A 26,114-nucleotide genomic window follows, 5' to 3' on the forward strand; every position below is an offset into this window, starting at 1 on the left:
CAGAGTGAAACAAGAGTCTGTGATGTTGAAATACCCTTTAAAATAAAATAAAACGTGACTCCATAACCGTTACTTCTCAAACGCACGTGCGTTTTTAAAAATAAATTTTTTTTATTTTGTTGTGTTAGAAACACTAGGATGACCCGAAACACTTCGGTTGTACGGAAATAGATAATCTAAACAATAAAATATAAGTAGTGTTTGATTTCAGTGATCATAAACGGCTCTAATAGTGAAACAATATGCCTTAGTGTTTTAAAAGGGTCTGTCCCTTTAAACTTAATAATTAAAACAACAGTTACTTAGAGCGAACACAAGGACAAGTGTCGGTATCAACCAACATGTAACAAATCCTAGCCGAATACGCTTTTTGGTAGTTTTCATAAAAGGTAAACACCCCCTCCTCCCAACCCCCCAATAACAACAACAAACAAACGAATAAACAAACAAAAAACCCAAACAAACCGGGTCAGTTTTACTGAAACGATATTTACAAGCCATCTGTGATCAATACTTGTTAGGGTCTCACTACACAGACGACTTCCGGGTGAGAGTTCATTCATCACGGTCCACTATAGTTCCTAATTGTGACACATGTTGTGGTTCACATATTCACTTTTAGAAAATGGTGAAGTATTAAAACAATTTGTATGTTAAATGGTAAGCCTTCTGGCTGTATTTTGCCCATGTTATTTTGTAATATTGCGCATTGACCTTTTGGGACATGGGTGTATAGCGCAAGAGACAGCCGGAATGAATCCGTTAATGAACCACTTGTTCGGACCGGTACTACAGACAGATGCGGTCATATAGCAAAAAAATGAGACGGAAATGTTCTCCATTTTGGAGTGAAAATAAATTCTTATATAATGTATGTTCGCAACCCGTTCTATTGTCAATGTCCATTTGAAGTCGGGCAATTTAACATGGATTTCAATGACAGATGACATTTGTGTAGTGAGACCTAAAATATAACATTACACAAGCAAAGAATTACCAAAATGTCTTTCATTCCTTAATTAAATTTATTAACTGTAAATGTGTCTAAATATATTGAAATGATGTGGAATAAATATTGACAAACCTGTTTTCGTCCATTTTGAACGTGTTCTGCGTGTCTATTCCATAAAAGATATTTGCTCCCTGGAAGAAGAAAAAAAGACGAATCATAGAAAGACTATTGTTTAAAACCTCTGTTAAGCTGTCACCTGTATTTCAGGCTTAAATTCCAGTGCATCCGCACAATCACGAACATCTTACGAAAATATACTGCAACAAACTAAAAACGCAGCAATCAAATTTTAATTGTTATAGCTATTGTATATGTGATTTTGTGAAAATGAACAATAACCCTAACTATTGTAAATAATTATGGGGGCTATTTATACATCCAGGTATATAAATGTTTTGTTGTTTTTCTTCTCAAATCATTTTGAGAAATACAAATCGGGCAGGTCATTTTCAGTGAATGTTTGAGGTACTTACGTCGCAGGATCGAACCATCTCGGTGGATCCATTCAACCGATTTGTTTTTTCTCGTTCCAACCAATGCTCCACAATTGAGCAAAGGCCGTGGTATGTGCTTTCCTGTCTGTGGGAAAGTGCATATAAAAGATCCCTTGCTGCATTACGTGTCAGAATTACCATATGTTTGACATCCAATATCAATGTGATTTAGTGGAGTTTAGTTTCAAATAGATAACATTATTTAGTATGTTGCTGTTTTCAATGAATAAGTCGAATTTTGCGATCCGCAGAATGCAACAGTTTTGCCGCCTTCACTGTTTAGAATGTGTTTTAATTTTTTAATTTTTGTTTTCTTTCAGTGATATAAGAAAGAAAAATACGCGTTTTCTTGGATTCATTGCAGTGATTTCAGCCAACAAATACACAATTGACTTTAAATGGTAAAAGTGTTCGAAGTGAAGGTGACCAAAAAAAAATCATGTATATAAATACATAAACGGACAAAACGTTTCCCTTAATTAGTACATGCTGTATAGTAGTTTTTGTATAGACTTAACATAATCAGATTGCGATACCTTGTTTGTATATATTTTGATTGTAACAAACCTGCTGTTTGATTATCTAACACATAGATAATTATTAATTCTTTCCTTCCTTCCTTCCTTCTTTCTCTCTCTTTGTTTCTTTCAATAATATTTATTTCTGTTCACATTTAAATTGCATAAATATATTACTGTCGGGATATGTCTGATTGACAAAACAGCAACTCGTGATCAAGACCGTATATCCGCACAATACAGAGTCCAAAAGTATTTGGCAAAACAGTGGTTGATTCCATGACTATCGATCTAGTATCTCGTCTATAGGAGGACAGCCAATCTCGGGGGATGGGGGGGGGGGGGGGGGGGGGCGTAGCCTATTGGTAAAGCGCTCGCCTTATGCGTGGTTGGTCTGGGATTATCCCCGTCGGGCTATATTTCGTTTCATCCAGTGCACGACTGATATATCAAAGGCCGTGGTATGTGCTATCCTGTCTGTGGGATGGTGCATATAAAAGACCCCTTGCTACTAATGGAAAAATGTAGCGGGTTTCATCTCTATGACTGTCAAAATGGCAATATGTTTTACATCCAATAGCCGATGATTAATAAATCAATGTGCTCTAGTGGTGTCGTTAAGCAAAACAAACTTCATTTGATTTCAATTTATTTTCGTGCTTATATCCAATTAAGCTTCAAGCACGCTGTCCTGGGCACACACCTCAGTTATCTGGGCTGTCTGTCCAGGACAGTGGGTTAGTTCTTAGTTCTTAGTGAGAGAGAAGAGGGTGTACTTGTTTTACACCTACCCATGGAGTCGTTAAAACTTGCCCTGGGTGGGAGCCTGTATCGGGCTGCGAACCCACTGCCTACCAGTTTTATGTCCGATGGCTTAACCACGACACCACCGAGGCAAACTTTAACTTAAGTGGGCGGGGTGTAGCCCAGTGGCAAAACGCTCGCTTGATGCGCAGTCGGTCTGGGATCAATCCCCGTCTGTGGGCCCATTGGGCTATTTCTCGTTTCAGCCAGTGCACCACGACTGGTATATCAAAGGCCGTGGTATGTGCTACCCTGTCTGTGGGATGGTGCATATAAAAGATCCCTTGTAACTAATGGGACAATGTAGCTAGTTTTCTCTCTATGACTGTGTCAAAATGACCATATGTTTGACATCCGATAGCCGATGATTAATAAATCAATGTGGTCTAGTGGTGTAATTAAGCAAAACAAACTTTAACTTACGTAGTCTTTATCAGTGGCCGTGACCTTGAGCACTGTGGTTCCGACGGGCGTGTTCTCGGGAACCGTGACCGTGTACAGCTGCTGCTGGAACGACGGGGCGTTCATGTTGGATTCGATCACGCGGATCTTGAGAACGGAAACACCGCTCTGCTGCTTGTTGTTCACCTGGGTCGCCTGCAAATAACAGTATCAACCAGCGTACATTACAGCTGTCATTTCATTTCGTTTTATTTTACAGACCATTTCATTTCATTTCATTGTACAGACCATTTCATTTCATTTTATTGCACAAACCATTTCATTTCATTTCATTTTATTTTATTTTACAGACCATTTCGTTTTATTTTACAGACCATTTTATTTCGTTTTATTTTACAGACCATTTCATTTCATTTTATTTTACAGACGATTTCATTTCACTGTATTTTACAGACTATTTCATTTCGTTTTATTTTACAGACCATTTCATTTCATTTTATTTTACAGACCATTTCATTTCACTGTATTTTACAGACTATTTCATTTCGTTTTATTTTACAGACCATTTCATTTCATTTTATTTTACAGACCATTTCATTTCACTGTATTTTACAGACTATTTCATTTCGTTTTATTTTACAGACCATTTCATTTCGCTTTCGTTTCATTTTACAGATCATTTCATTTCGTTTCATTTCACAGACCAATTCATTTCGTTTCATTTCACAGACCATTTCATTTCATTTTATTTTACATTTCATTTTATTGCACAAACCATATCATTTCATTTTTTTTACAGACTATTTCGTTTTATTTTACAGACCATTTTATTTCGTTTTATTTTACAGACCATTTCATTTCGTTTTATTTTACAGACTATTTCATTTCGCTTTCGTTTCATTTTACAGACTATTTCATTTCGTTATATTTTACAGACAATTTCATTTCGTTTCATTTCACAGACCATTTCATTTCATTTTATTTTACAGACCATTTCATTTCGTTTTATTTTACAGACTGTGTCATTTCGCTTTCGTTTCATTTTACAGACCATTTCATTTCGTTATATGTTACAGACCATTTCATTTCGTTTTATTTTACAGACATTTCATTTCGTTTTATTTTACAGACTGAGAGGAGTGATTATTTACTCTAACTTAGATATGACACGGGGAACCGTTTAACACACAACCATGTTGGTACCTGTAACCACATAAATTAAATTCACATGCCAAGGGGAGCTAAAATTGACTCTCCTTAAACCAGTTTCAGAGGGTGATGGGGAGCGAGAGTGATAGTTCTTGTGATGTCCAATAACTATCATTGGCATTGTTATTACTATTGATATTAGCACCATATTCATAATCATATATCATCAAGCGCGTGTGCACGACTTGTAACAGGTAGCGGTATATACTGTACACAGCGAGCGAAGTTTAGAGGGGCTTTCGCTCGTTAGATACATTTCAAACAACTCGTTGTGAGATAAAAGGTATCTAACGGTCAAAAATGTATTATTCTCTATTTAAAAGTACCTGTATAAAGAGACTGACGACACCGGAAGTGGGCGTTCTGTTCACCCTGACCTCTGCCGTGAGTCTGTCAATTGCAAACATATTCTGCGGATCTAAAACACAAATAAATAAAAGTAAATAAATATATAAATAAATAAAATACAACACAAAGTAATATATGATAGAAATAAATAATTAAACTAGAAATAAAATAAATAATAAACTAAATAACATAAATATAAATAAACAAGTAAATAAATAAATAAATAAATAAAATACAGCTACAAGTAAATAAATAAAATACAGCTACAAGTAAATAAATAACACAAAGAAATATATGATAGAAATAAATAATTAAACTAGAAATAAAATAAATAATAAACTAAATAACATAAATAATAGAAATAAATAATACAAATAAATAAAGCATAAAGAAAAGTAAAAAAAAATGTGAAATATTAATTAATTTATTTTACTTAAAATTAATAATTAATTGTGTCTAGCAGATAAATAAATAAATAAATAAATAAATAAGGAAAGCAAAGGAAATGTTTTATTTAACGACGCACTCAACACATTTTATTTACGGTTATATGGCGTCGGATAAATAAGTAAATAAATAAGTAAATAAATAAATAATAATAAAAAAAAAATATACAATGTTCGTTTCTTTCTAAATGATTTTTTACTTCCTAATAAAATCAAGTTTACAATTTTGTTTTCCGTTTTTCTGCCACTAATAAAGATGAGTATTTGCAATAACTTCATGTAAAAAGACGCGAGTGATCTACCCATTCCAGATTTAACTATGAACAAATCCCAGGCTAAACACACAACTGCCATATATATTTCAAATAATAGCAATTAATCTGATCAAAAGAAAGTCTTAAATCCTTTTCGTTTACTCTCCGTTAAATTACGATCTGACAAAATCCAATGACGTCATAATCTGGCGACCATTCGTCCTACCAGTCAGAGCACAGATGGTTAAAAACGTGTCAGAGTATTGGATGATTCGGAAATCCTTGGTCGATCTACGAATAATGCCGAATGCTATCTTGGCTGATGAATGCAAATGTAACTCAGTGCAACATGAAAATGGCTGATCTTGTTAACATCAATTGACATAATGCATAGATTGTGTAGTATAATATTTGCTTTACTCTTCTCTAAAGTACAAGTATATCAAAGGTCGCGATATGTGCTGTTCTGTATGGGAAATGAATATAAAGGTCCCTTGCTGGTAATAAAAAAATGCAGACGTGTCAGAATTACCAAAGATTGCAATCCAATAGTCGATGATTAATTAATAAATGTGCTCTAGTGGTGTCCTTAAACAAAACAAACTAAAATTTCTCTAGTTTGCTTTTACCAAATAAGTCATTGCTTCAATATGTTGTCTACATCTTAACTGCGTTCAGAGCCAACGAATAATGCAAACGTTTGCGAACGAACTGGTCAGTTCCTGATTAAGTCATTCGATTCTACGTCAATCGAACGTTTTTCCTGCTTTGTCTGGCTGAACGAAAAACTGATTTTTAAAATTAAAGTTTAGATTTGATTGGCCTTTAATGTAATGATATTATTTCACGTAATGGTTACCTAGAAAATGAATCGACATTGTGTATTGTCGAAGATATTCAGTTCAATTTAATTCTTTATTAAACGTAAGCGTGTATAGCTCACCAGTTAAGTTAACATACACGAAGAATAATTTACAGACATAATGCAAGGTGTTATAAAACAATTCAGGAGAATATAAAACAAAAGTGTATAGAACTCCGTATAACATTGACCGGCCTCGGTGGCGTCGTGGTTAGGCCATCGGTCTACAGGCTGGTAGGTACTGGGTTCGGATTCCAGTCGAGGCATGGGATTTTTAATCCAGTTACCGACTCCACACCCTGAGTGAGTGCTCCGCATGGCTCAATGGGTAGGTGTAAACCATTTGCACCGACCAGTGATCCATAAGTGGTTCAACAAAGGCCATGGTTTGTGTTATCCTGCCTGTGGGAAGCGCAAATAAAAGATCCCTTGCTGCTAATCGGAAAGAGTAGCCCATGTAGTGGCGACAGCAGGTTTCCTCTCAAAATCTTTGTGGTCCTTAACCATATGTCTGACACAAAAGAGTCAAAACTAAGCAACTCGTCTTTTAAAACATTTAGTACAAATGTTTTCCTAACTTATACAATTTCGTTTACATTATCAGTAGATGCTAACTGTATTCATTTAAAGATAGATGGATGGATTCTAAAGTACTATACACTAATAACGAACTACTGTATAGAACGAACTGATCGTCCTGTTTTATCTCCCTCAACATTAATAACCAGTGCGTCATTGAATATATGTATGTTTAAGTCAAAACCCGACATACATACAATAGAGATATTCAAAATATAAATATACATTAATAAACAAATTATGCAAATGTGTAGAACGAACTACTGCTATAACGAACTAACCATCATGGTCCCTTCCGATTCGTTATAAGAATACTTTACTGTATTTCTTAATATATAAAACTCTATAACCATTGTAGAAATATAGATAGTGAGTAGAATTATAAGTTATGACTTGGTGCTTATAAAACTTTTAGAGTCTAGACTTGAGACTCTAATAGAGTCTGAGACACTAATGTCATGTGTGACGTCATTAAAGATTGAGTCTGGACTCAACGTTTTATACGCACCGGCCCAGGTTCCATTCTAATCTATCCATACCAAATAAACAGAAATATTTCCACCCGTACCACGTTACATGCTCGGTTATTATCAATCCTCCTGCGTTTGAAAATTGATGCAATGAATAAATGTTTAACGGCACCCCCAGCATGTGGAAATATTTCTGAATAAACACGGAAAAGGGATTTTGCGGGAATCTATATGACGAAGCTGTGGAGTTTCAAATACACACGCAATAAGCATACACATGATACTGCAATAGCATAAGTCAGGGGCGGATCCAGGATTTTCTTAGGTGGAGTGGAACTAAAAAGGGATTCTTGCAGAGTCTTAAATTTATGTACATTGGTCATAATTCGTTGTACACTGGGTTTGCAATAGAGACAACATATTTTAAAAACGCTCTGGCAAACGAACACCCCCCAGTAAACCCCCACTCGCTGGATCCACTACTGATAATAATGATGAATGGTAAACGAAAGCAAGTTATAAATATACATGAATGTAGTTATAGAAAAATGTACGATGACACAAATTCCAATGGGGATAATAATTCGTCTATATTTAACTATTCTAAACCGAGATTTAAAAAACGTTTTGAAGAATTTAAAAGTTAAATAGTATAAACTTCGTATTGTTGTCATTCCATTAACTACATTACTTATATTAAACCAAACAAGACGTGTTTTAAAGCAATATTCATTAAAAAATAAAATAATAATAATAATAATAATAATAATAATAATAAAATAAAATTAAAATAAAAATAAAAATTAAAATTAAAATTAAATAAAATAAAATCGTAAATTCACATTTCAAAAGTGTCCTGTAGATTTTAATCATCATATGATCATATTCTGTAGAACGTAGCCTACACATGATAATATTCCGTAAATGTTAACCTCCACATGGTCATATTCTGTGGATTGTATTCCACACATGGTCATACTTTGTAGATTTTAACCCACTCATGATCATAGTGTAGATTTTGGCACACAGATTATCATATTGTGTAGAGTTTAGCCCACACATGATCATATTCTGTGGATTTCAGCTTACAAATGATCATATTCAATGGATTTTAGACCACATGATCATATTCCATGGATATTAGCCTACGCACCATAGAATGTGAATTTTAGCCCACATATGATCATATTCTGTAGATTTTAGCCCACACATGATCAAAGTATATGGATTGTAGCCTACACAGGATCATATTTTATTGATTTTAGCCTACACATGAATATACTCTGTAGACTTTAGCCAACACATCATCATATTCCATGGATGTTAGCCCACAAATGATCATAGTATGTGGAGTTCAGCCCACAAATGATCATAGTATGTGGAGTTCAGCCCACAAATGATCATAGTATGTGGAGTTCAGCCCACAAATGATCATAGTATGTGGAGTTCAGCCTACACATGATCATATTCTGAGGATTTTAGCCTACACATGATCATAGTAAGTGGATTTTAGCCCACATATGATCATATTCTGTGGATTTTAGCCTACACACATGATCATAGTAAGTGGATTTTAGCCTACATATGATCATATTCTGTGGATTTTAGCCTACACATGATCATAGTAAGTGGATTTTAGCCCACATATAATCATATTCTGTGGATTTTAGCCTACACATGATCATAGTAAGTGGATTTTAGCCTAAATATGATCATATTCTGTGGATTTTAGCCCACACATGATGACATTATATGGATTGTAACCTGCACACGATCAAATTCTATATATATATATTAGCCCACAGATGACCATAGTCTGTAGATTTTAGCCTACAAGTGATCATACTCTGTAGATTTTAGCCGACACATGATCATATTCTGTGTATTTTAACCCGCACAAATCACATTCTATAGATATTAGCCCACAGATGATCATATTTTGTAGATTTTAGCCCACACAGTCATGATCATATTTTGCAGATTTTAGATTTTACTGGGTTGAGATAATTTAAATGGTCATTTAATCAAATCTATTATATTTTTATTCTAAAGGGGTGTGTGTGGGGGGGGGGGGGGGGGGGGGGAGGGAATTTTGTTGGGTTAATTTTTGTTTGTTTGTTATTTGTTGGTGGATTTTTTGGTTTTTTCACTTTTTGTTGTCATTTGTGGGGAGAATGTTTTTTTAGGAGTTTTTGTTTTTGTTGTTCTTCAATCTAATTAAAATTAGCTCCACTATTACATGTGGATCTAACACCAGCCAGTTGGAGCTCATGTCCACCAATCAAAACTTTACTTGCAGAATCCTGCCAGTGATTTAAAACTAACAACACTGCGTAGTCCCCAATGACCAGGTAACATTTCGTCTGTAAATAATAATTTAAATATTGACCAATCACACTTCGCCTTTTATAACGTTATTTGGGAGCATACAAATTCTAAAAATATCGGGCGAGTCTATTTTAGTGGCCGCAGTACAGCGAACCATACCAATACGTACGGGGTGGGTTATCAGTCTTCAATTTTACATTAAAAATTATTTATTTATTTTAAAAAAAACCCAACTAAATCAGTCTTCAGTTTTACATTACAAATTATTTATTTTATAAAATAAAACATGTTTTAAGGCATTCGTAATTCACACGAAACATGTCGTATACCCTCAGGATAATTCGGAATGTTTTCAAATTATTTTTAAATCACTGGCATGATTCTGCAAGTAAGGTTTTGATTGGTGGACATGAGCTCCAACTGGCTGGTGTTAGATCCACATGTGATAGTGGAGCTAATTTTAATTAGATTGTCCTGGACATGAGCTCCAACTGGCTGGTGTTAGATCCACATGTAATAGTGGAGCTAATTTTAATTAGATTGTCCTGGACATGAGCTCCAACTGGCTGGTGTTAGATCCACATGTAATAGTGGAGTTAATTTTAATTAGATTGTCCTGGACATGAGCTCCAACTGGCTGGTGTTAGATCCACATGTAATAGTGGAGCTAATTTTAATTAGATTGTACTGGACATGAGCTCCAACTGGCTGGTGTTAGATCCACATGTAATAGTGGAGCTAATTTTAATTAGATTGGTGGACATGAGCTCCAACTGGCTGGTGTTAGATCCACATGTAATAGTGGAGCTTATTGTAATTAGATTGTCCTGGACATGAGCTCCAACTGGCTGGTGTTAGATCCACGTGTAATAGTGGAGCTAATTTTAATTAGATTGGCGGACATGAGCTCCAACTGGCTGGTGTTAGATCCACATGTAATAGTGGAGCTAATTTTAATTAGATTGTCCTGGACATGAGCTCCAACTGGCTGGTGTTAGATCCACATGTAATAGTGGAGCTAATTTTAAGTAGATTGTACTGGACATGAGCTCCAACTGGCTGGTGTTAGATCCACATGTAATAGTGGAGCTAATTTTAATTAGATTGTACTGGACATGAGCTCCAACTGGCTGGTGTTAGATCCACATGTAACAGTGGAGCTAATTTTAATTAGATAGTACTGGACATGAGCTCCAACTGGCTGGTGTTAGATCCACATGTAACAGTGGAGCTAATTTTAATTAGATTGTCCTGGACATGAGCTCCAACTGGCTGGTGTTAGATCCACATGTAATAGTGGAGCTAATTTTAATTAGATTGTCCTGGACATGAGCTCCAACTGGCTGGTGTTAGATCCACATGTAATAGTGGAGCTAATTTTAATTAGATTGTACTGGACATGAGCTCCAACTGGCGGTGTTAGATCCACATGTAATAGTGGAGCTAATTTTAATTAGATTGTACTGGACATGAGCTCCAACTGGCTGGTGTTAGATCCACATGTAATAGTGGAGCTAATTTTAATTAGATTGTACTGGACATGAGCTCCAACTGGCTGGTGTTAGATCCACATGTAATAGTGGAGCTAATTTTAATTAGATTGGTTGTTCTTCTTCTTGATCATGGATTCTATTAACGTGCCCCTTTACCCCTATGGCTTCGGGCACGTCCCTCACAGGCCACAGCTCTGGTTGTTGTTGTTGTTGTTGTTATTATTGTTATTTAATGTTGTTGTCAGTATAGTTACTAAGATTAGCAGAGTGATGTCCCTTGTTGAAATAGTCGTACTTTTTCAACGAAGGAAGGAAATGTTTCATTTAACGACGCACTACTTCTTCAACGAATGTCCAATGGTATTAAAAATGTCAATTCATTTTAAGTATCATCAGTTGGTTTAGGTATATTTGACAAGACACCGGGACACTGTAGGAAATTACATTATGCACCTGACGTACGTAGTTTTATCATCTTTATATTTGTAAACAAAATCTATAATTCTCAAAAGATTCGGTCCTTCGACTTTAAACTTAAAATACCTTATTAATGTAATCACGGGGTACAATAAAACACTATACCCACTTACGTCTTCCAATCCCTTGTGCTAACATTATTTCTGGTTACACATGTCTGTGTATGATTTACCAACATACCCACTCTCCTTTGCTAGTGTGGTTATGTTAAAACAGAGAGTAGAATAAGAACGAGAAAATGAAAACTGTAGCGACACACTGAAAAACGTCACCGATATTAACACATACTAGTATATGAAGAGCCTAAAACTCATGAATGAAACCAAACCTTGTGCACATGGATAAAACAAGCGCGGGGGTTGGGGGGGGGGGGGGGGGGGGGGGGGGGGGGGTGTCACAAAATTATAAAAGGGGCAATTTGAGTTTATCGAAGGGGAATGAGCTGAGCTCCCAAAGGGGTCGAGATCTATAGATGGGTTCGGGGGCATGTTTTCCGGAACATTTTGAACTAAAGTTTGTTTTATTTAACGACGCCACTAGAGCACATTGATTTTTTATCTTATCATCGGCTATTGGACGTCAAACATATGGTCATTTTGACACTGTTTTGAAGAGGAAACCCGCTGTCGCCACATAGGCTACTCTTTTTTCGACAGGCAGCAAGGGATCTTTTATTTGCGCTTCCCACAGGCAGGATAGCACAAACCATGGCCTTTGTTGAACCAGTTATGGATCACTGGTCGGTGCAAGTGGTTTACACCTACCCATTGAGCCTTGCGGAGCACTCACTCAGGGTTTGGAGTCGGTATCTGTATTAAAAATCCCATGCCTCGACTGGGATCCGAACCCAGTACCTACCAGCCTGTAGTCCGATGGCTTAACCACTGCGCCACCGAGGCCGGTAAAGATGTTCAAATACACGCTTTTGGGTCAATTTAGTGTTGTATATTGTAAATGAGATTTTCCTTTTTTTTTACCGGTCTACAGGCTGGTAGGTACTGGGTTCGGATTCCAGTCGAGGCATGGGATTTTTAATCGAGATACCGACTCCAAACCCTGAGTGAGTGCTCCGCAAGGCTCAATGGGTAGGTGTAAACCACTTGCACCGACCAGTGATCCATAACTGGTTCAACAAAGGCCATGGTTTGTGCTATCCTGCCTGTGGGAAGCGCAAATAAAAGATCCCTTGCTGCTAATCGGAAGAGTAGCCCATGTAGTGGCGACAGCGGGTTTCCTCTCAAAATCTGTGTGGTCCTTAACCATATGTCTGACGCCATATAACCGTAAATAAAATGTGTTGAGTGCGTCGTTAAATAAAACATTTCTTTCTTTTTTTTTTTCTTCTTTTTTTTGCAGGGTGTACCTGTGGTACATAGCAGCCGCTGACTAAATAATTAATGTGCCAAGAAGGATAGGAAGGAAGGAAATGTTTTATTTAACGACGCACTCAACACATTTTAATTACGGTTATATGGCGTCAATGTGCCAAGAAGTCGTAATACGTTTTCCTTTCATTTCCCTCATTCAAAAATAAATTATGATAATCAGTCAAGTTTTGTGTTAAGCTGGTTCATTAATGTATAATATCGCCATCTTTTAGTTAGTTGTACCGCGCTAGTTTCAGCCACAGTGGTTATACAGAACCAAGAGGAACGCTATAATCCGTTAACCAGTATACGATGATGATGATGATGATGATGATGATGATGATGAGACTGGCTTTAATTTAAATAAATCATATACATTCACATGTCGGCAGTGTGTGTGTGGGTGTGCGTACGTGCGTGTGTGTGTGTGTAGGTGCGTGCGTGTATGTGCGTGTGTATGTGTTTGTGTGTGTGTTTGTGTGTGTGTGTGTGTGTGTGTGTGTGTGTGTGCGCGCGCGCCCGCGCTCGTGTTGTTTGTTTTAGGGGGTTTTTCAACTTTGTAAATGGCTGATATTTATTGAAACTTAACCGGCCTCGGTGGCGTCGTGGCAGGCCATCGGTCTACAGGCTGGTAGGTACTGGGTTCGGATCCCAGTCGAGGCATGGGATTTTTAATCCAGATACCCGACTCCAAAACCTGAGTGAGTGCTCCGCAAGGCTCAATGGGTAGGTGTAAACCACTTGCACCGACCAGTGATCCATAACTGGTTCAACAAAGGCCATGGTTTGTGCTATCCTGCCTGTGGAAGCGCAAATAAAAGATCCCTTGCTGCCTGTCGAAAAAAGAGTAGCCTATGTGGCGACAGCGGGTTTCCTCTTCAAAACAGTGTCAAAATTACCATATGTTTGACGTCCAATAGCCGATGATAAGATAAAAAATCAATGTGCTCTAGTGGCGTCGTTAAATAAAACAAACTTTACTTTACTTTTTTATTGAAACTTAATATCACTAATTCACTTAATGTCAAACAATAATGTCAAACAATAATGTCAAACTATGATTTGCTATTTTACATAATGAATGCACACATACTATGTTTTTGTTTCTTTTAATTTATGCATATATATTGACCAACGGACAAATTAATGTATGTGTTTGCAAATGTGGATGTATATTTGGACGGATGGATGGACGGACGGACGAACGGATGGTTCCTAGGTAGGTTGGTAGGAATGTAAGTAGGTAGGAATATAGGCATTTATGTAGGTAGGCAGGCAGGAAGGTAGGTACGTAGGTAGGTATTAAGGAAGAAATGTAAACCTATATGTAAGCGGATACGTAGGTAGGTAAGTAATTAACTAGGTAGGTAGGTATGTAGGTATGTAGGTAGGTAGATAGGTAGCTATGTAGCTATGTAGCTACGTAGCTACGTAGCTAGGTAGATTGGCAGGTAGATGAGTAGTTTGGTTTGTATTGGTGTGTACGTAACCCATAATCTGAGATACTGACACCCACACATATATAATAATATATATACAAATAAAGCCAGTATACCGCATGATATATGACATATACCGTACTTATTCACAATATATTTCAGTAGTTACCTGGTGCTGAAAAGAAGAGAAAATTAAACAAACTTCAATCACAAAGCTAAAGAAAGATTCTTCTTAAAGCGTATCACACATCTAAATATTGTATTTACAGCTCAGGGCCGTAGCGTGGTCTGAACCTGGGGGTGGGGGGTCGAATATGAACCTAACGGACACTTTTGTCTACATTGTTCCAAGACACTTCTATAAACAGCCAAATATTGTATTATAAATATTTGGCTGTTAAACTGTGTGTTTTTTTGTTTTTTTTTTTTTTTTAACCTCATCCGGGAGTGGGGTCATTTGAACACCGACACCCCCCTTCCTAAGCCTACGCCCCTGCAGCTTGAGACCCTAGCTAAGTGTAGTAATAGTGTGTTAAAGGAGCAAGCTCAAACTTGCATAAAGACCAACGCTATTTACTCATTTCTCTTGTGAAATGTAAATATTATACCTTTATATTCAGATAATTTAATTTTCTATCATTTTATAACTTTTTATTATTTCGAAATCTAATAAAGGTGATCGACAGGTTATAACGCTGATAAGTTGTAAAACGAAAGTTATCGCAGTAAAGATCCTGAACTTGGTTAACACGTGAAGTCACAGTTCGAAGATGAATTGCATCTCGGTACGGACAAAGAACTGGCTATCGGCCTCTGTGGTGCTGTGGTTAAGACATCGGACATAACGCTGGTAGATACTAGGTTCGCAGCCCGGTACCGGCTCCAACCCACAGCGTGTTTTAACGATTCAATGGGCAGGTGTAAGACCACTACACCCTCTTTTCTCTCACTAACCACTAACAACTAACCACTGTCCTGAACGGACAGCCCAGATAGCTGAAGTGTGTTTGCCCAGGACAGCGTGCTGTAACCTTAATTGGATATAAGCACGAAAATAAGTTGAAAAGAAATGATAGAATTGGCTGGTTGTTAAATGGATTAATTGATGGATCAATTCTATGTACTGAAAAATTTGTCGTCCTCGGTGGTGGTGTCGTGGTAAAGCCATGTGACTTAAGTCTGGTAGGTACAGGGTTCGCAGTCCAGAGCGAGTTTTAACGACTCAATGGGTAGGTGTAAAACCACTACACCTTCTTCTCTCTCACTGACAACTAACTCACTGGCCTGGACAGACAGCCCAAATAGCTGAGGTGTGTGCCCTAGACAGCGTGCTTGAACCTTAATTGGATATAAGCACGTAATTAAGTTGAAATGAAAATGAAACTGAACATTTATTAGTTAATTATGCAAATAATATTCGTGGAGATCGATTAATTTGTCATTATTTAACACCAATACATATACAAATAGCGAAATATGTCAATAGCAATTTTGAGAAATCACCGTTAAAATCATTACTTATTCTTATTTTAATTTTAATTTTCAGTTTTCATTTCATGTCCAAAGAATGTCGGACGTGTTTTAACAACTACATGTACTGTAAAAAAAAAGAAGAAAAAAAAAAGAATTCTATTACTAGTACCCATGTAATAATTTAAATACGTTTCTTAAAAAAGGGGGGTACTACTTATTACTCACATCATAATTATTTCACCTGTCCGAGCTGATATTCACTCGGACATAACGGTACACTCGTTTATCTGCATCGTTTTCCGGTGGTGATGTTTATGAATCATTGGAATGGCCGCTTGGCTCCCTAATTATTAAAACTTCAATCTATATTTACGGTCCAAACTTAACATAACGTTTGATATAAACTAACTGATGTTCCTATAACGTTAGCCTAGGGTCTCGAAGACGTAATCTTGGATTGTTGTGACGTCACCACAGAACAAATGAATTGCGTTGTCATAAAGTTATTGTCTATGCTCTACGTTTGATTCAGTTGGCTGGTGTTGCGATGACGTTAGCTAAAAATATGCAATCTTTTGCCTGTGGGCCTATCAAGAAGCGTTGGAGATATTTGAAAAGGGCGCCGTAAATCAGTCAATCATTTAGAGATGTCCAAGGGTCACTAGCGTTGTCTTTAAATTTTAAATCGTAGATGTGCTCAAGTTACGTCTGGATTATTTTGCAAATTTCCATACAAACCTTTTGGTGTTGTTATATCAGCAATTGGTTTCCGTCATACCCGGAAGCACTGTTAGTATTGCAAGTGAATGTTGGGTTTTTTCATATTTTTAAATTATGGCTAAAAAGCAAATGCATGCCTTTCACACACGGACGTTCGGGTCCTTGTTGGAGTTTCGAGGTGTTTTATTAGTATTTATAGTGCAGTGCGTATGAATATTCCATCAACCAGGGCCGTAGCTAGCGTGGGGAGGGGGAGGCAAATCAATTCCAAAGCAAATTGCTGGTTATTGATATTGACGTTTTAAGTATGTAACTTCCCTAAATGGTATTTCAGAGCCTCTAGATTTCAAAATGTCCTGGGGGAGAGGATGCCTCCGGACACCCTAGTGTCTTGCGCCTTCAATGCTCGTTCGTGCCAAGATTTACATCTGCCTCCCCCATCCTCTCGAAAAAAAAAACCCTACAAGCTACGGCCCTGTCGACTGGTACTAATCAAACACTTAGAAACTTCATCCAGGGACCCGGACGCCCGTGCCTTCACAGGCTTTTTTTTGTATTTGTCAGCGAAGCAGTCTTTGTGATACATGCTACTCTACATGACGTCATTCTATATGCACCTCATTGTTGAGTACCTGTTGTTCTTTCTCATTCTAATCATTAAGCAACTTATGCGTGTGGAAAAAAAGGTGTACATTCATGATCGTACCTAGCTTCAAATCTTTGGGTGAGGATAAATATTCTCTGATAATGGTATTCAGTCTAAAGGATACTATTCACTTATCGGAGAGAATTTTGAACTGGGATTGAGGGGGGGGGGGGGGGACACAAATATAAATAATGATGACAACTGATAATAAAAGTTAGTGTGCACTTAGACAGGCTGAGTGGGGAACTCTCCCTAGAATATTTTAAAACAATCCATACGCTATTTTGATCTGCCTTTCTATATTAAATTTGAGGTGTGGTTAAACTTGAAGACATGATTTCCGTAACCACCTCCACCTCCACCTCCAGCACAGACGGTCTTGTATCAGCGAACATTTATCTTCGAATTGTCCTTATTATCAAATAAGTAAAAGATTGACCAAGACCTTTCGTCATTCCAAGCTTATCGGAGTTCTATCACGGATGACATTAGTCATCTGAGACGGCGTTATAAATTATGGACGTTATACATTTGAAACGACTTAGACATTCGAGACGACATTAGATGTTTGAGATGACATCTACATTCGAGACGGCATTAGATGTTTGAGATGACATTCTACATTCGAGACGGCATTAGATGTTTGAGATGACATTCTACATTTGAGACGGCATTAGATGTTTGAGATGACATTCTACATTTGAGACGGCATTAGATGTTTGAGATGACATTCTACATTTGAGACGGCATTAGATGTTTGAGATGACATTCTACATTTGAGACGACATTAGATGTTTGAGATGACATTCTACATTTGAGACGGCATTAGATGTTTGAGATGACATTCTACATTTGAGACGGCATTAGATGTTTGAGATGACATTCTACATTTGAGACGACATTAGATGTTTGAGATGACATTCTACATTTGAGACGGCATTAGATGTTTGAGATGACATTCTACATTTGAGACGGCATTAGATGTTTGAGATGTCATTCTACATTTGAGACGGCATTAGATATTTCAGATGACATTCTACATTTGAGACGGCATTAGATGTTTGAGATGACATTCTACATTTGAGATAACATTAGATATTTGAGATGACATTCTACATTTGAGACGGCATTAGATATTTGAGATGACATTCTACATTTGAGACGGCATTAGATATTTGAGATGACATTCTACATTTGAGACGGCATTAGATATTCGAGATGACATTCTACATTTGAGACGGCATTAGATATTCGAGATAACTTAGACATTAGACTTTTAAGTCATTAGGCATTTGAGACAACATACATTTTGGATATTAAACATATGAGACAATGCCAATACAGGTGTTCTTGAACCTTCAGCCAGATATTTAAGCCACAAATGGATCACTTGCTCACTAAAATTAATTTTGTGTCGCCTACTGTTTTACGTCAAATTTCACCTCGCGTCATCCATCACTTTCCGCTTCCGCTTGGTACGATCATGAAGTTGTTATTTTATTCTGTGCCCATGTCAAGGCCTGCGTGGATGCAGCGTGTGATAAAAGAGGCTGTTTCAGGCTATCCGTTTCATTTTAAATCTGAACTCACCCATCATGCTGTATACGACGGAGTTATTGAATGAGATGTCCTGGTCATAGGCCACGATCCGCTCGGCCATCTCCACAACCGTGCCCTGCAACAACAAAAACACAAACGTTTTATTTGCTGTTGTTGTTGTTGGGTTTTTTGTTATTGTTTTGTTTTTGTTGTAGGTTTTTTTCGCAGTTTTTTCTGTTGTTTTTGTTTTGTGTTTTGATTTGTTGGGTTTTTTGTTTTGTTTGGATGTTGGTGTTTTTTTTGTTTCTTTTTGGGGTTGGGTTTTTTGGTTGGGGTTTTTGGTGTTAGGTAGTATTGTTGTTAGGGGTTGTTTTGGGGGTTTTGGGGGGGAGGAGTTTCTTGTTGTTGTTTAGGGGGGGGGGGTGTTGTTTTTTCTCTCTTCTTTTTCACTGGCATTTGCAAAACAGAAATCTGTACACAACAGACGCTAAAGTTACAGAACAATTGCAGCTGTATGTTTTAATGGAATACGTATGAAGGGTCCAAGGGAATAACCCATGATGTTCAAACAGATAGTATTAAAAGGGTGCTGTATGTCACAATACCTTTAATTATGGAAGGCTCTTAAAGGTTGTAGGTAAATCATGTTTGTTTGGTATAAATATTTCATGAATGCCAATCTAATTAAAATTAGCTCCACAATTACATGTGGATCTAACACCAGCCAGTTGGAGCTCATGTCCACCAATCAAAACCTTTCTTGCAGAATCCTGCCAGTGATTTAAAAATAATTTGAAAACATTCCGAATTATCCTGAGGGTATACGACATGTTTCGTGTGAATTACGAATGCCTTAAAACATGGTTTATTTTATAAAATAAATAATTTGTAATGTAAAACTGAAGACTGATTTAGTTGGGTTTTTTTATAAATAAATAAATAATTTTTAATGTAAAATTGAAGACTGTACGTATTGGTATGGTTCACTGTACTGCGGCCACTAAAATAGACTCACCCGATATTTTTAGAATTTGTATGCTCCCAAATAACGTTATAAAAGGCGAAGTGTGATTGGTCAATATTTAAATTATTATTTACAGACGACATGTTACCTGGACATTGGGGACTACGCAATGTTGTTAGTTTTAAATCACTGGCAGGATTCTGCAAGTAAGGTTTTGATTGGTGGACATGAGCTCCAACTGGCTGGTGTTAGATCCACATGTAATTGTGGAGCTAATTTTAATTAGATTGCATAAATGCAAAAAGGGCAAACTAGGCAAAGCCCAGGTAAATATACGGTATTGATATATGTTACATGCATGGAAAAAATTCAGGGCCGCACCCTGATCAAAATCCTAGGGGGGGGGGGGGGGGGGGGGGCACTACTTTTTATAAACAAATTAAACCCTGAGATGTGTATGCTATTTTTTGGAGTAAAAAAAAAAGAAAAAAATTGACATCTCAGGGGGCAGCTGAAATTCAGCGGTCTCTTTGATATATTAGTTTATAAAAATGCAAATAAAATTAATAACATAAATAGTTCTTGAAGCTCAAAGAAAAAGAACTCATACACTAAACAAAGACTTTCTGGGCTATTTCAGAGTTCTAACGAATGGACACCATTTTGTGAACGAAAGGTTAACATACGATGGAGTTTGCCCTAAAAAGAAAATATATCAGAGATGGATCTAGGATGATGTGAAGGAACACCGGACATGTTTTGATTGACTAAATATGAGTACGGAAAATGGGGACAATATTCGTAGGATTCAGTTTCAAGCAGAAAAAAAGCTGGGAGTGCCGCTAGAAGCGCCAACCTAATGCAGGCGTGTGTGTGTGTGTGTGGGGGGGGGGGGGGGGGTGTCAAACCCCTCGCTTCTCAAGCAAAATTTCTTCTTTTGTTTTCAATATATTATCCTGAGGAACATGTCTCGATCGATTGTAATGTGACTAAATTTACACCTAAAAATGCTCGTTTTGAACTGTGCTATTTTGTCTAAAACTAGTGTAATCACTGTAAAATATATCTTGCTTACATTCCAATCATCTCTGGGATTCTACTGTGTATATTATTCTACAACACAGTCATCAATATGCAGTACATATGAAGCCAAATCGCACTTTGTATTCAATTCTTAATGCATTCATTGCATTTCCAGTCGAAAACCACAAGCGTATTAAAGAGACAATCCTGAGTTTGCTGCAATATTTAAGATGTTATCGACTAACAGAGACTTTTTAACGATTGTAATTGCATATCATTTATATTTTTTGCTGTATATTAGTGGCTGTATATTAAAGGTGTTTCTGATCGTTTTAATATTTGTACCAAATCCAGTTTGGGCTTCTTACAAATATTACGACGACCAGAAACACATTGAATATACAGACACTGATATTCTAAACCAGAAAATATATTTAATATGTAAGTTTAGTCGTAGAAATATTTTATTAGTCAAAAACATCTTACGATGCAGCAAACTCAGGAATGTCCCTTTAAATCTAATTACTACCTATATCAGTTGGCTTTACGTATACATGAAAACAATCTCAGCTCACTTCTTATTTTATGTATCATAATTTTAAAAAATCCAGAATATAACATGACATGAAGTCAATTAAAGAAAAAACACAATTACAGACTAAATGCTTAAAGAATTAAAGAACAAAACACAATTAGGCTACATACACAATAATTTTAAATGTAATCCAGTTACAAAGAAACCACAATTATAGACTTCGACATGATTAACGCGGTGAGTCGGGTGACAGGGAACTAAACGCTTTTGTAAGCAAGGCCTTACCGGTTTGGAATTCTCGATCACAGTGCCCGTGTATCTCGCACGGGAGAATTTTGGTGGCATATCATCTTCGTCGATCACTCGTATTGTGACTAACGCGGTGTCGTTCAGAGGGGACTCTTGGTCTGCCTGGTCCTGGGGAAAAAAAACGACGAACAAACAACAATGTAAATATTAGTAATGTTTCAATGATCGATCATAATCGACAATTAATCGGCTTGGCTCTACCGATGTGATGATCGATTGCAAAAATCCATAATCGATTATGCGGGGAAAATGTTAACTGTAAAAGTTCTTCCAATCTAATTAAAATTAGCTCCACTATTACATGTGGATCTAACACCAGCCAGTTGGAGCTCATGTCCACCAAATCAAAACCTTACTTGCAGAATCCTGCCAGTGATTTAAAAATAATTTGAAAACATTCCGAATTATCCTGAGGGTATACGATATGTTTCATGTGAATTACTCATTTTAATCGGATTGCTAACAACACTGCGTAGTCCCCAATGTCCAGGTAACATTTCGTCTGTAAATAATAATTTAAATATTGACCAATCACACTTCGCCTTTTATAACGTTATTTGGGAGCATACAAATTCTAAAAATATCGGGCGAGTCTATTTTAGTGGCCGCAGTACAGCGAACCATACCAATACGTACGGGTGGGTTATCAGTCTTCAATTTTACATTAAAAATTATTAATTTATTTATAAAACCCCCAACTAAATCAGTCTTCAGTTTTACATTACAATTTATTTATTTTATAAAATAAAACATGTTTTAAGGCATTCGTAATTCACACGAAACATGTCGTATACCCTCAGGATAATTCGGAATGTTTTCAAATTATTTTTAAATCACTGGCAGGATTCTGCAAGTAAGGTTTTGATTGGTGGACATGAGCTCCAACTGGCTGGTGTTAGATCCACATGTAATAGTGGAGCTAATTTTAATTAGATTGTAGTTCTTCCTGTTTAGATGATAGAATTGATGTAAATATGCTGGACTTTGGGTTTGTTTTTAAATGAATTTTCTTTATTAAAGGGACATTCCTGAGTTTGCTGCAATTTTTAAGATGTTATCGACTAACAGAAAAAAATTAACAATTGTAATTACATATCAAATATATTTTTCTGCATAAAATATTAGTGGCTGTATATTAAACGTGTTTCTGATCGTTCTTATATTTGTACTAGGTTAAATTTCATTTATTTCCAAAAATATAATTTTTTCGTACGTACGAAATTAATTGAAGACAAAATCCAGTTTTGGCTTCTTACAAATATTAAGACGACCAGAAACACATTGACTATACAAACACTGATATTCTAAACAAGAAAATATATTTAATATGTAAGTTTAATCGCAGAAATATTTTATTAGTCGGAAACATCTTACAATGCAGCAAACTCAGGAATGTCCCTTTAAATGGTTATTAAAGTTAAAACTAGCCATTTGAAGGGTGAACATGACACGATATGCGTGGCTCTCAAAATTGAAATCCTTCTAATGTCCAACTAATTCTAACCGATTGTTGGGGGGGGGGGGGGGGGGGGGGACTTGTTTGTTTTTGTAAGTTGTACTTGCATGCTGATGGTATAGTTTATTGTCTAAGTTACATTCAGTGTTAAAGGGACATTCCCGAGTTTGCTGCACTGTAAGATGTTTCCGACTAATAAAATATTTCTACGATTAAACTTACATATTAAATATATTTTCTTGTTTAGAATATCAGTGTCTGTATATTCAATGTGTTTCTGATCGTCTTAATATTTGTAAGAAGCCCAAAATGGATTTTGTCTTCAAATAATTTCGTACGTACGAAAAAATTTATATTTTAGGAAATAAAATGAAATTTAACCTAGTACAAATATTAGAACGATCAGAAACACGTTTAATATACAGCCACTAATATTTTATGCAGAAAATATATATTTGATATGTAATTACAATCATTAAAAAGTCTCTGTTAGTCGATAATATCTTTAAAATTGCAGCAAACTCAAGAATGTCCCTTTAAGGTATGAAAGGAATATTTGTTAAACGACATTTTAAACTACAACTAGTTGATATCTATGTTAGAGAGAATGCGATTGGTAGATATATGGATGGATGGATGGACGGATGGACGGACGGACGGACGGATGGATGGACGGACGGACGGACGGACAGACGGACGGACAGACGAATAGATAGACAGATAGATAGACAGATGAGTAGTTAGATAGGTGGGTGGGTAGTTAGGTAAGTAAGTATGTAGATAGGTACATGTAAGTAGGCAGGTTGGTTGGCAGGTAGATATGCAGGTGGCTAGGTAGCTAGACAGCTTGGCAAGTAAGTACATATAGAATTTAGTTTGTAGGTACGTAAGTAAAGTATGTTAGTACATAAGCGAATAAGTAATTAAAAACGTAACAGACTAAGTAACACCACCACAACGTATAGTATACACAATGTTATCTTACCTGAGCGACAATTTGTATTGTAAAATTATTTTCCGTTTCATAGTCCAACTTTTTTATCAACTTGAGGTTAGCCTTCACGGGGTTAATAATGTCAAAATAGTGCTGAAAATCGACAAAAAACAAGCACACGTCAAACAAACACATCAAGCAGAAATTCAAACTTTAGTGAACCTAGTGCCTGCATATTCCGTTAGAGAGAACCTATTGGGCATGCTGTCACTATAGGTCTCACTACACATTTGAAAAAGTTAAAGACACCGCCACTAAAGCACATTGCTTTATTAATCATCGGCTATTGGATGTCAAACATTTGGTCTTAGAGAGGAAACCCGTTAAGTTTTTCGATTAGTAGCAAGGTATCCTTCATATGGACTATCCCACAGACATGACAGCACATACCACAGCCTTTGATATACCCAATAGCCTCACCGACAGGAATCGATCCCATAATATTCAGTTGGAATTACATTAGATTTAAGTCTTTCAAAATGAAAATCGCATGAAATTTCAGTGTTTTGTTTGATTTATTTTCTTTTGTTTGTGTGCGTGCATGTGTGCGTGCGTGTGTGCATGCGCGCACGTGTGTGTGTGCGAGTGTGTGTGTATGTGTGTGTGTGTTAATACTGAAACAAACTACATATACAATCAAGTATTAATCGATTTGTGCAAAATGATGATTGATTTTAAACTTTCATCATATTAAAGCAAAAACGTAGTGTTTTACACCAAACAGAAAATCTTAGTACATGGAGAACCGCAAGGATTCAAAGACTTACGGAATACGGGCCGTCCAGTACTGAATAGTAGACGAGTCCATTATTTCCGCTGTCGTTGTCGACAGCCGAGATTCCAGTGATGATGGAGTCGCCCACAGCCAGGGACTGCAATAATTAGTTACAATTTATTCATTATTTACATATTACTTGACCTAGAGATTTAAAATTATTTACATATTACTTGACCTAGAGATTTAAAATTATTTACACATTACTTGACCTAGAGAATTAAAATTATTAACATATTACTTGATCTAGAGAATTAAAAGGTGTGTGATCTAGAAATAATAAAATAATTTACATATTACTTGACCTGGATAATTAAAATAATTTACATATTACTTGATCTACAGAATTAAAATAATTACATATTACTTGACATACAATATTAAAATAATTTACATATTACATGATATAGAGAATTAAAACCATTTACATATCATTTGACCTATAGAATTAAAATATTAAAATGATTTATATATGACTTGACCTACATAATTAAAATAATGTGCATATGACTTAACCTACGGTACATAATTAAAACCATTTAAATATTACTTGACCTACATAATTAAAATCATTTATATATTAGTTAAATAATTTAATATTATTGTCATATTGTATTAAAATTATTTTTGTTTTTAATCTCTTCTTTTTATACTTCATAAAGGGATCTCATATCAGGTATTATAAAATGATTGATGACTTGCTAACTAACTGGTAAGTAAACATTAACTCTAGTAAGTAAACACTAACTCTAGTAAGTAAACTAACTCTAGTAAGTAAACACTAACTCTAGTAAGTAAACTAACTCTAGTAAGTAAACACTAACTCTAGTAAGTAAACTAACTCTAGTAAGTAAACACTAACTCTAGTAAGTAAACACTAACTCTAGTAAGTAAACTAACTCTAGTAAGTAAACACTAACTCTAGTAAGTAAACTAACTCTAGTAAGTAAACACTAACTCTAGTAAGTAAACTAACTCTAGTAAGTAAACACTAACTCTAGTAAGTAAACACTAACTCTAGTAAGTAAACTAACTCTAGTAAGTAAACACTAACTCTAGTAAGTAAACTAACTCTAGTAAGTAAACACTAACTCTAGTAAGTAAACACTAACTCTAGTAAGTAAACTAACTCTAGTAAGTAAACACTAACTCTAGTAAGTAAACACTAACTCTAGTAA

General features: G+C 36.1%; 1 protein-coding gene across 2 annotated transcripts in view; it reads right to left on the reverse strand.

Annotated features, from left to right (window-relative positions):
- The window catches only part of LOC121372649 (cadherin EGF LAG seven-pass G-type receptor 2-like), a 108,269-nt gene that overhangs the window by 21,763 nt on the left and 60,392 nt on the right, over window positions 1-26,114 (reverse strand). Inside the window, exons 7-14 of one of the 2 annotated variants that reach the window (XM_041499093.1) lie at window positions 24,929-25,033; window positions 24,153-24,254; window positions 21,688-21,819; window positions 18,932-19,016; window positions 14,672-14,677; window positions 4,766-4,857; window positions 3,252-3,425; window positions 1,085-1,143 (exon numbers count right to left, since the gene is read on the reverse strand). In XM_041499093.1, the coding sequence (XP_041355027.1) occupies window positions 1,085-1,143; window positions 3,252-3,425; window positions 4,766-4,857; window positions 14,672-14,677; window positions 18,932-19,016; window positions 21,688-21,819; window positions 24,153-24,254; window positions 24,929-25,033 (755 nt within the window). The remainder of the gene's footprint in view (window positions 1-1,084; window positions 1,144-3,251; window positions 3,426-4,765; window positions 4,858-14,671; window positions 14,678-18,931; window positions 19,017-21,687; window positions 21,820-24,152; window positions 24,255-24,928; window positions 25,034-26,114) is intronic. The other variant, XM_041499102.1, reaches the window with a different exon arrangement.

The sequence above is a fragment of the Gigantopelta aegis genome, chromosome 1 (assembly GCF_016097555.1).
Source record: "Gigantopelta aegis isolate Gae_Host chromosome 1, Gae_host_genome, whole genome shotgun sequence".
Classification (NCBI taxonomy): Eukaryota; Metazoa; Mollusca; class Gastropoda; order Neomphalida; family Peltospiridae; genus Gigantopelta; species Gigantopelta aegis.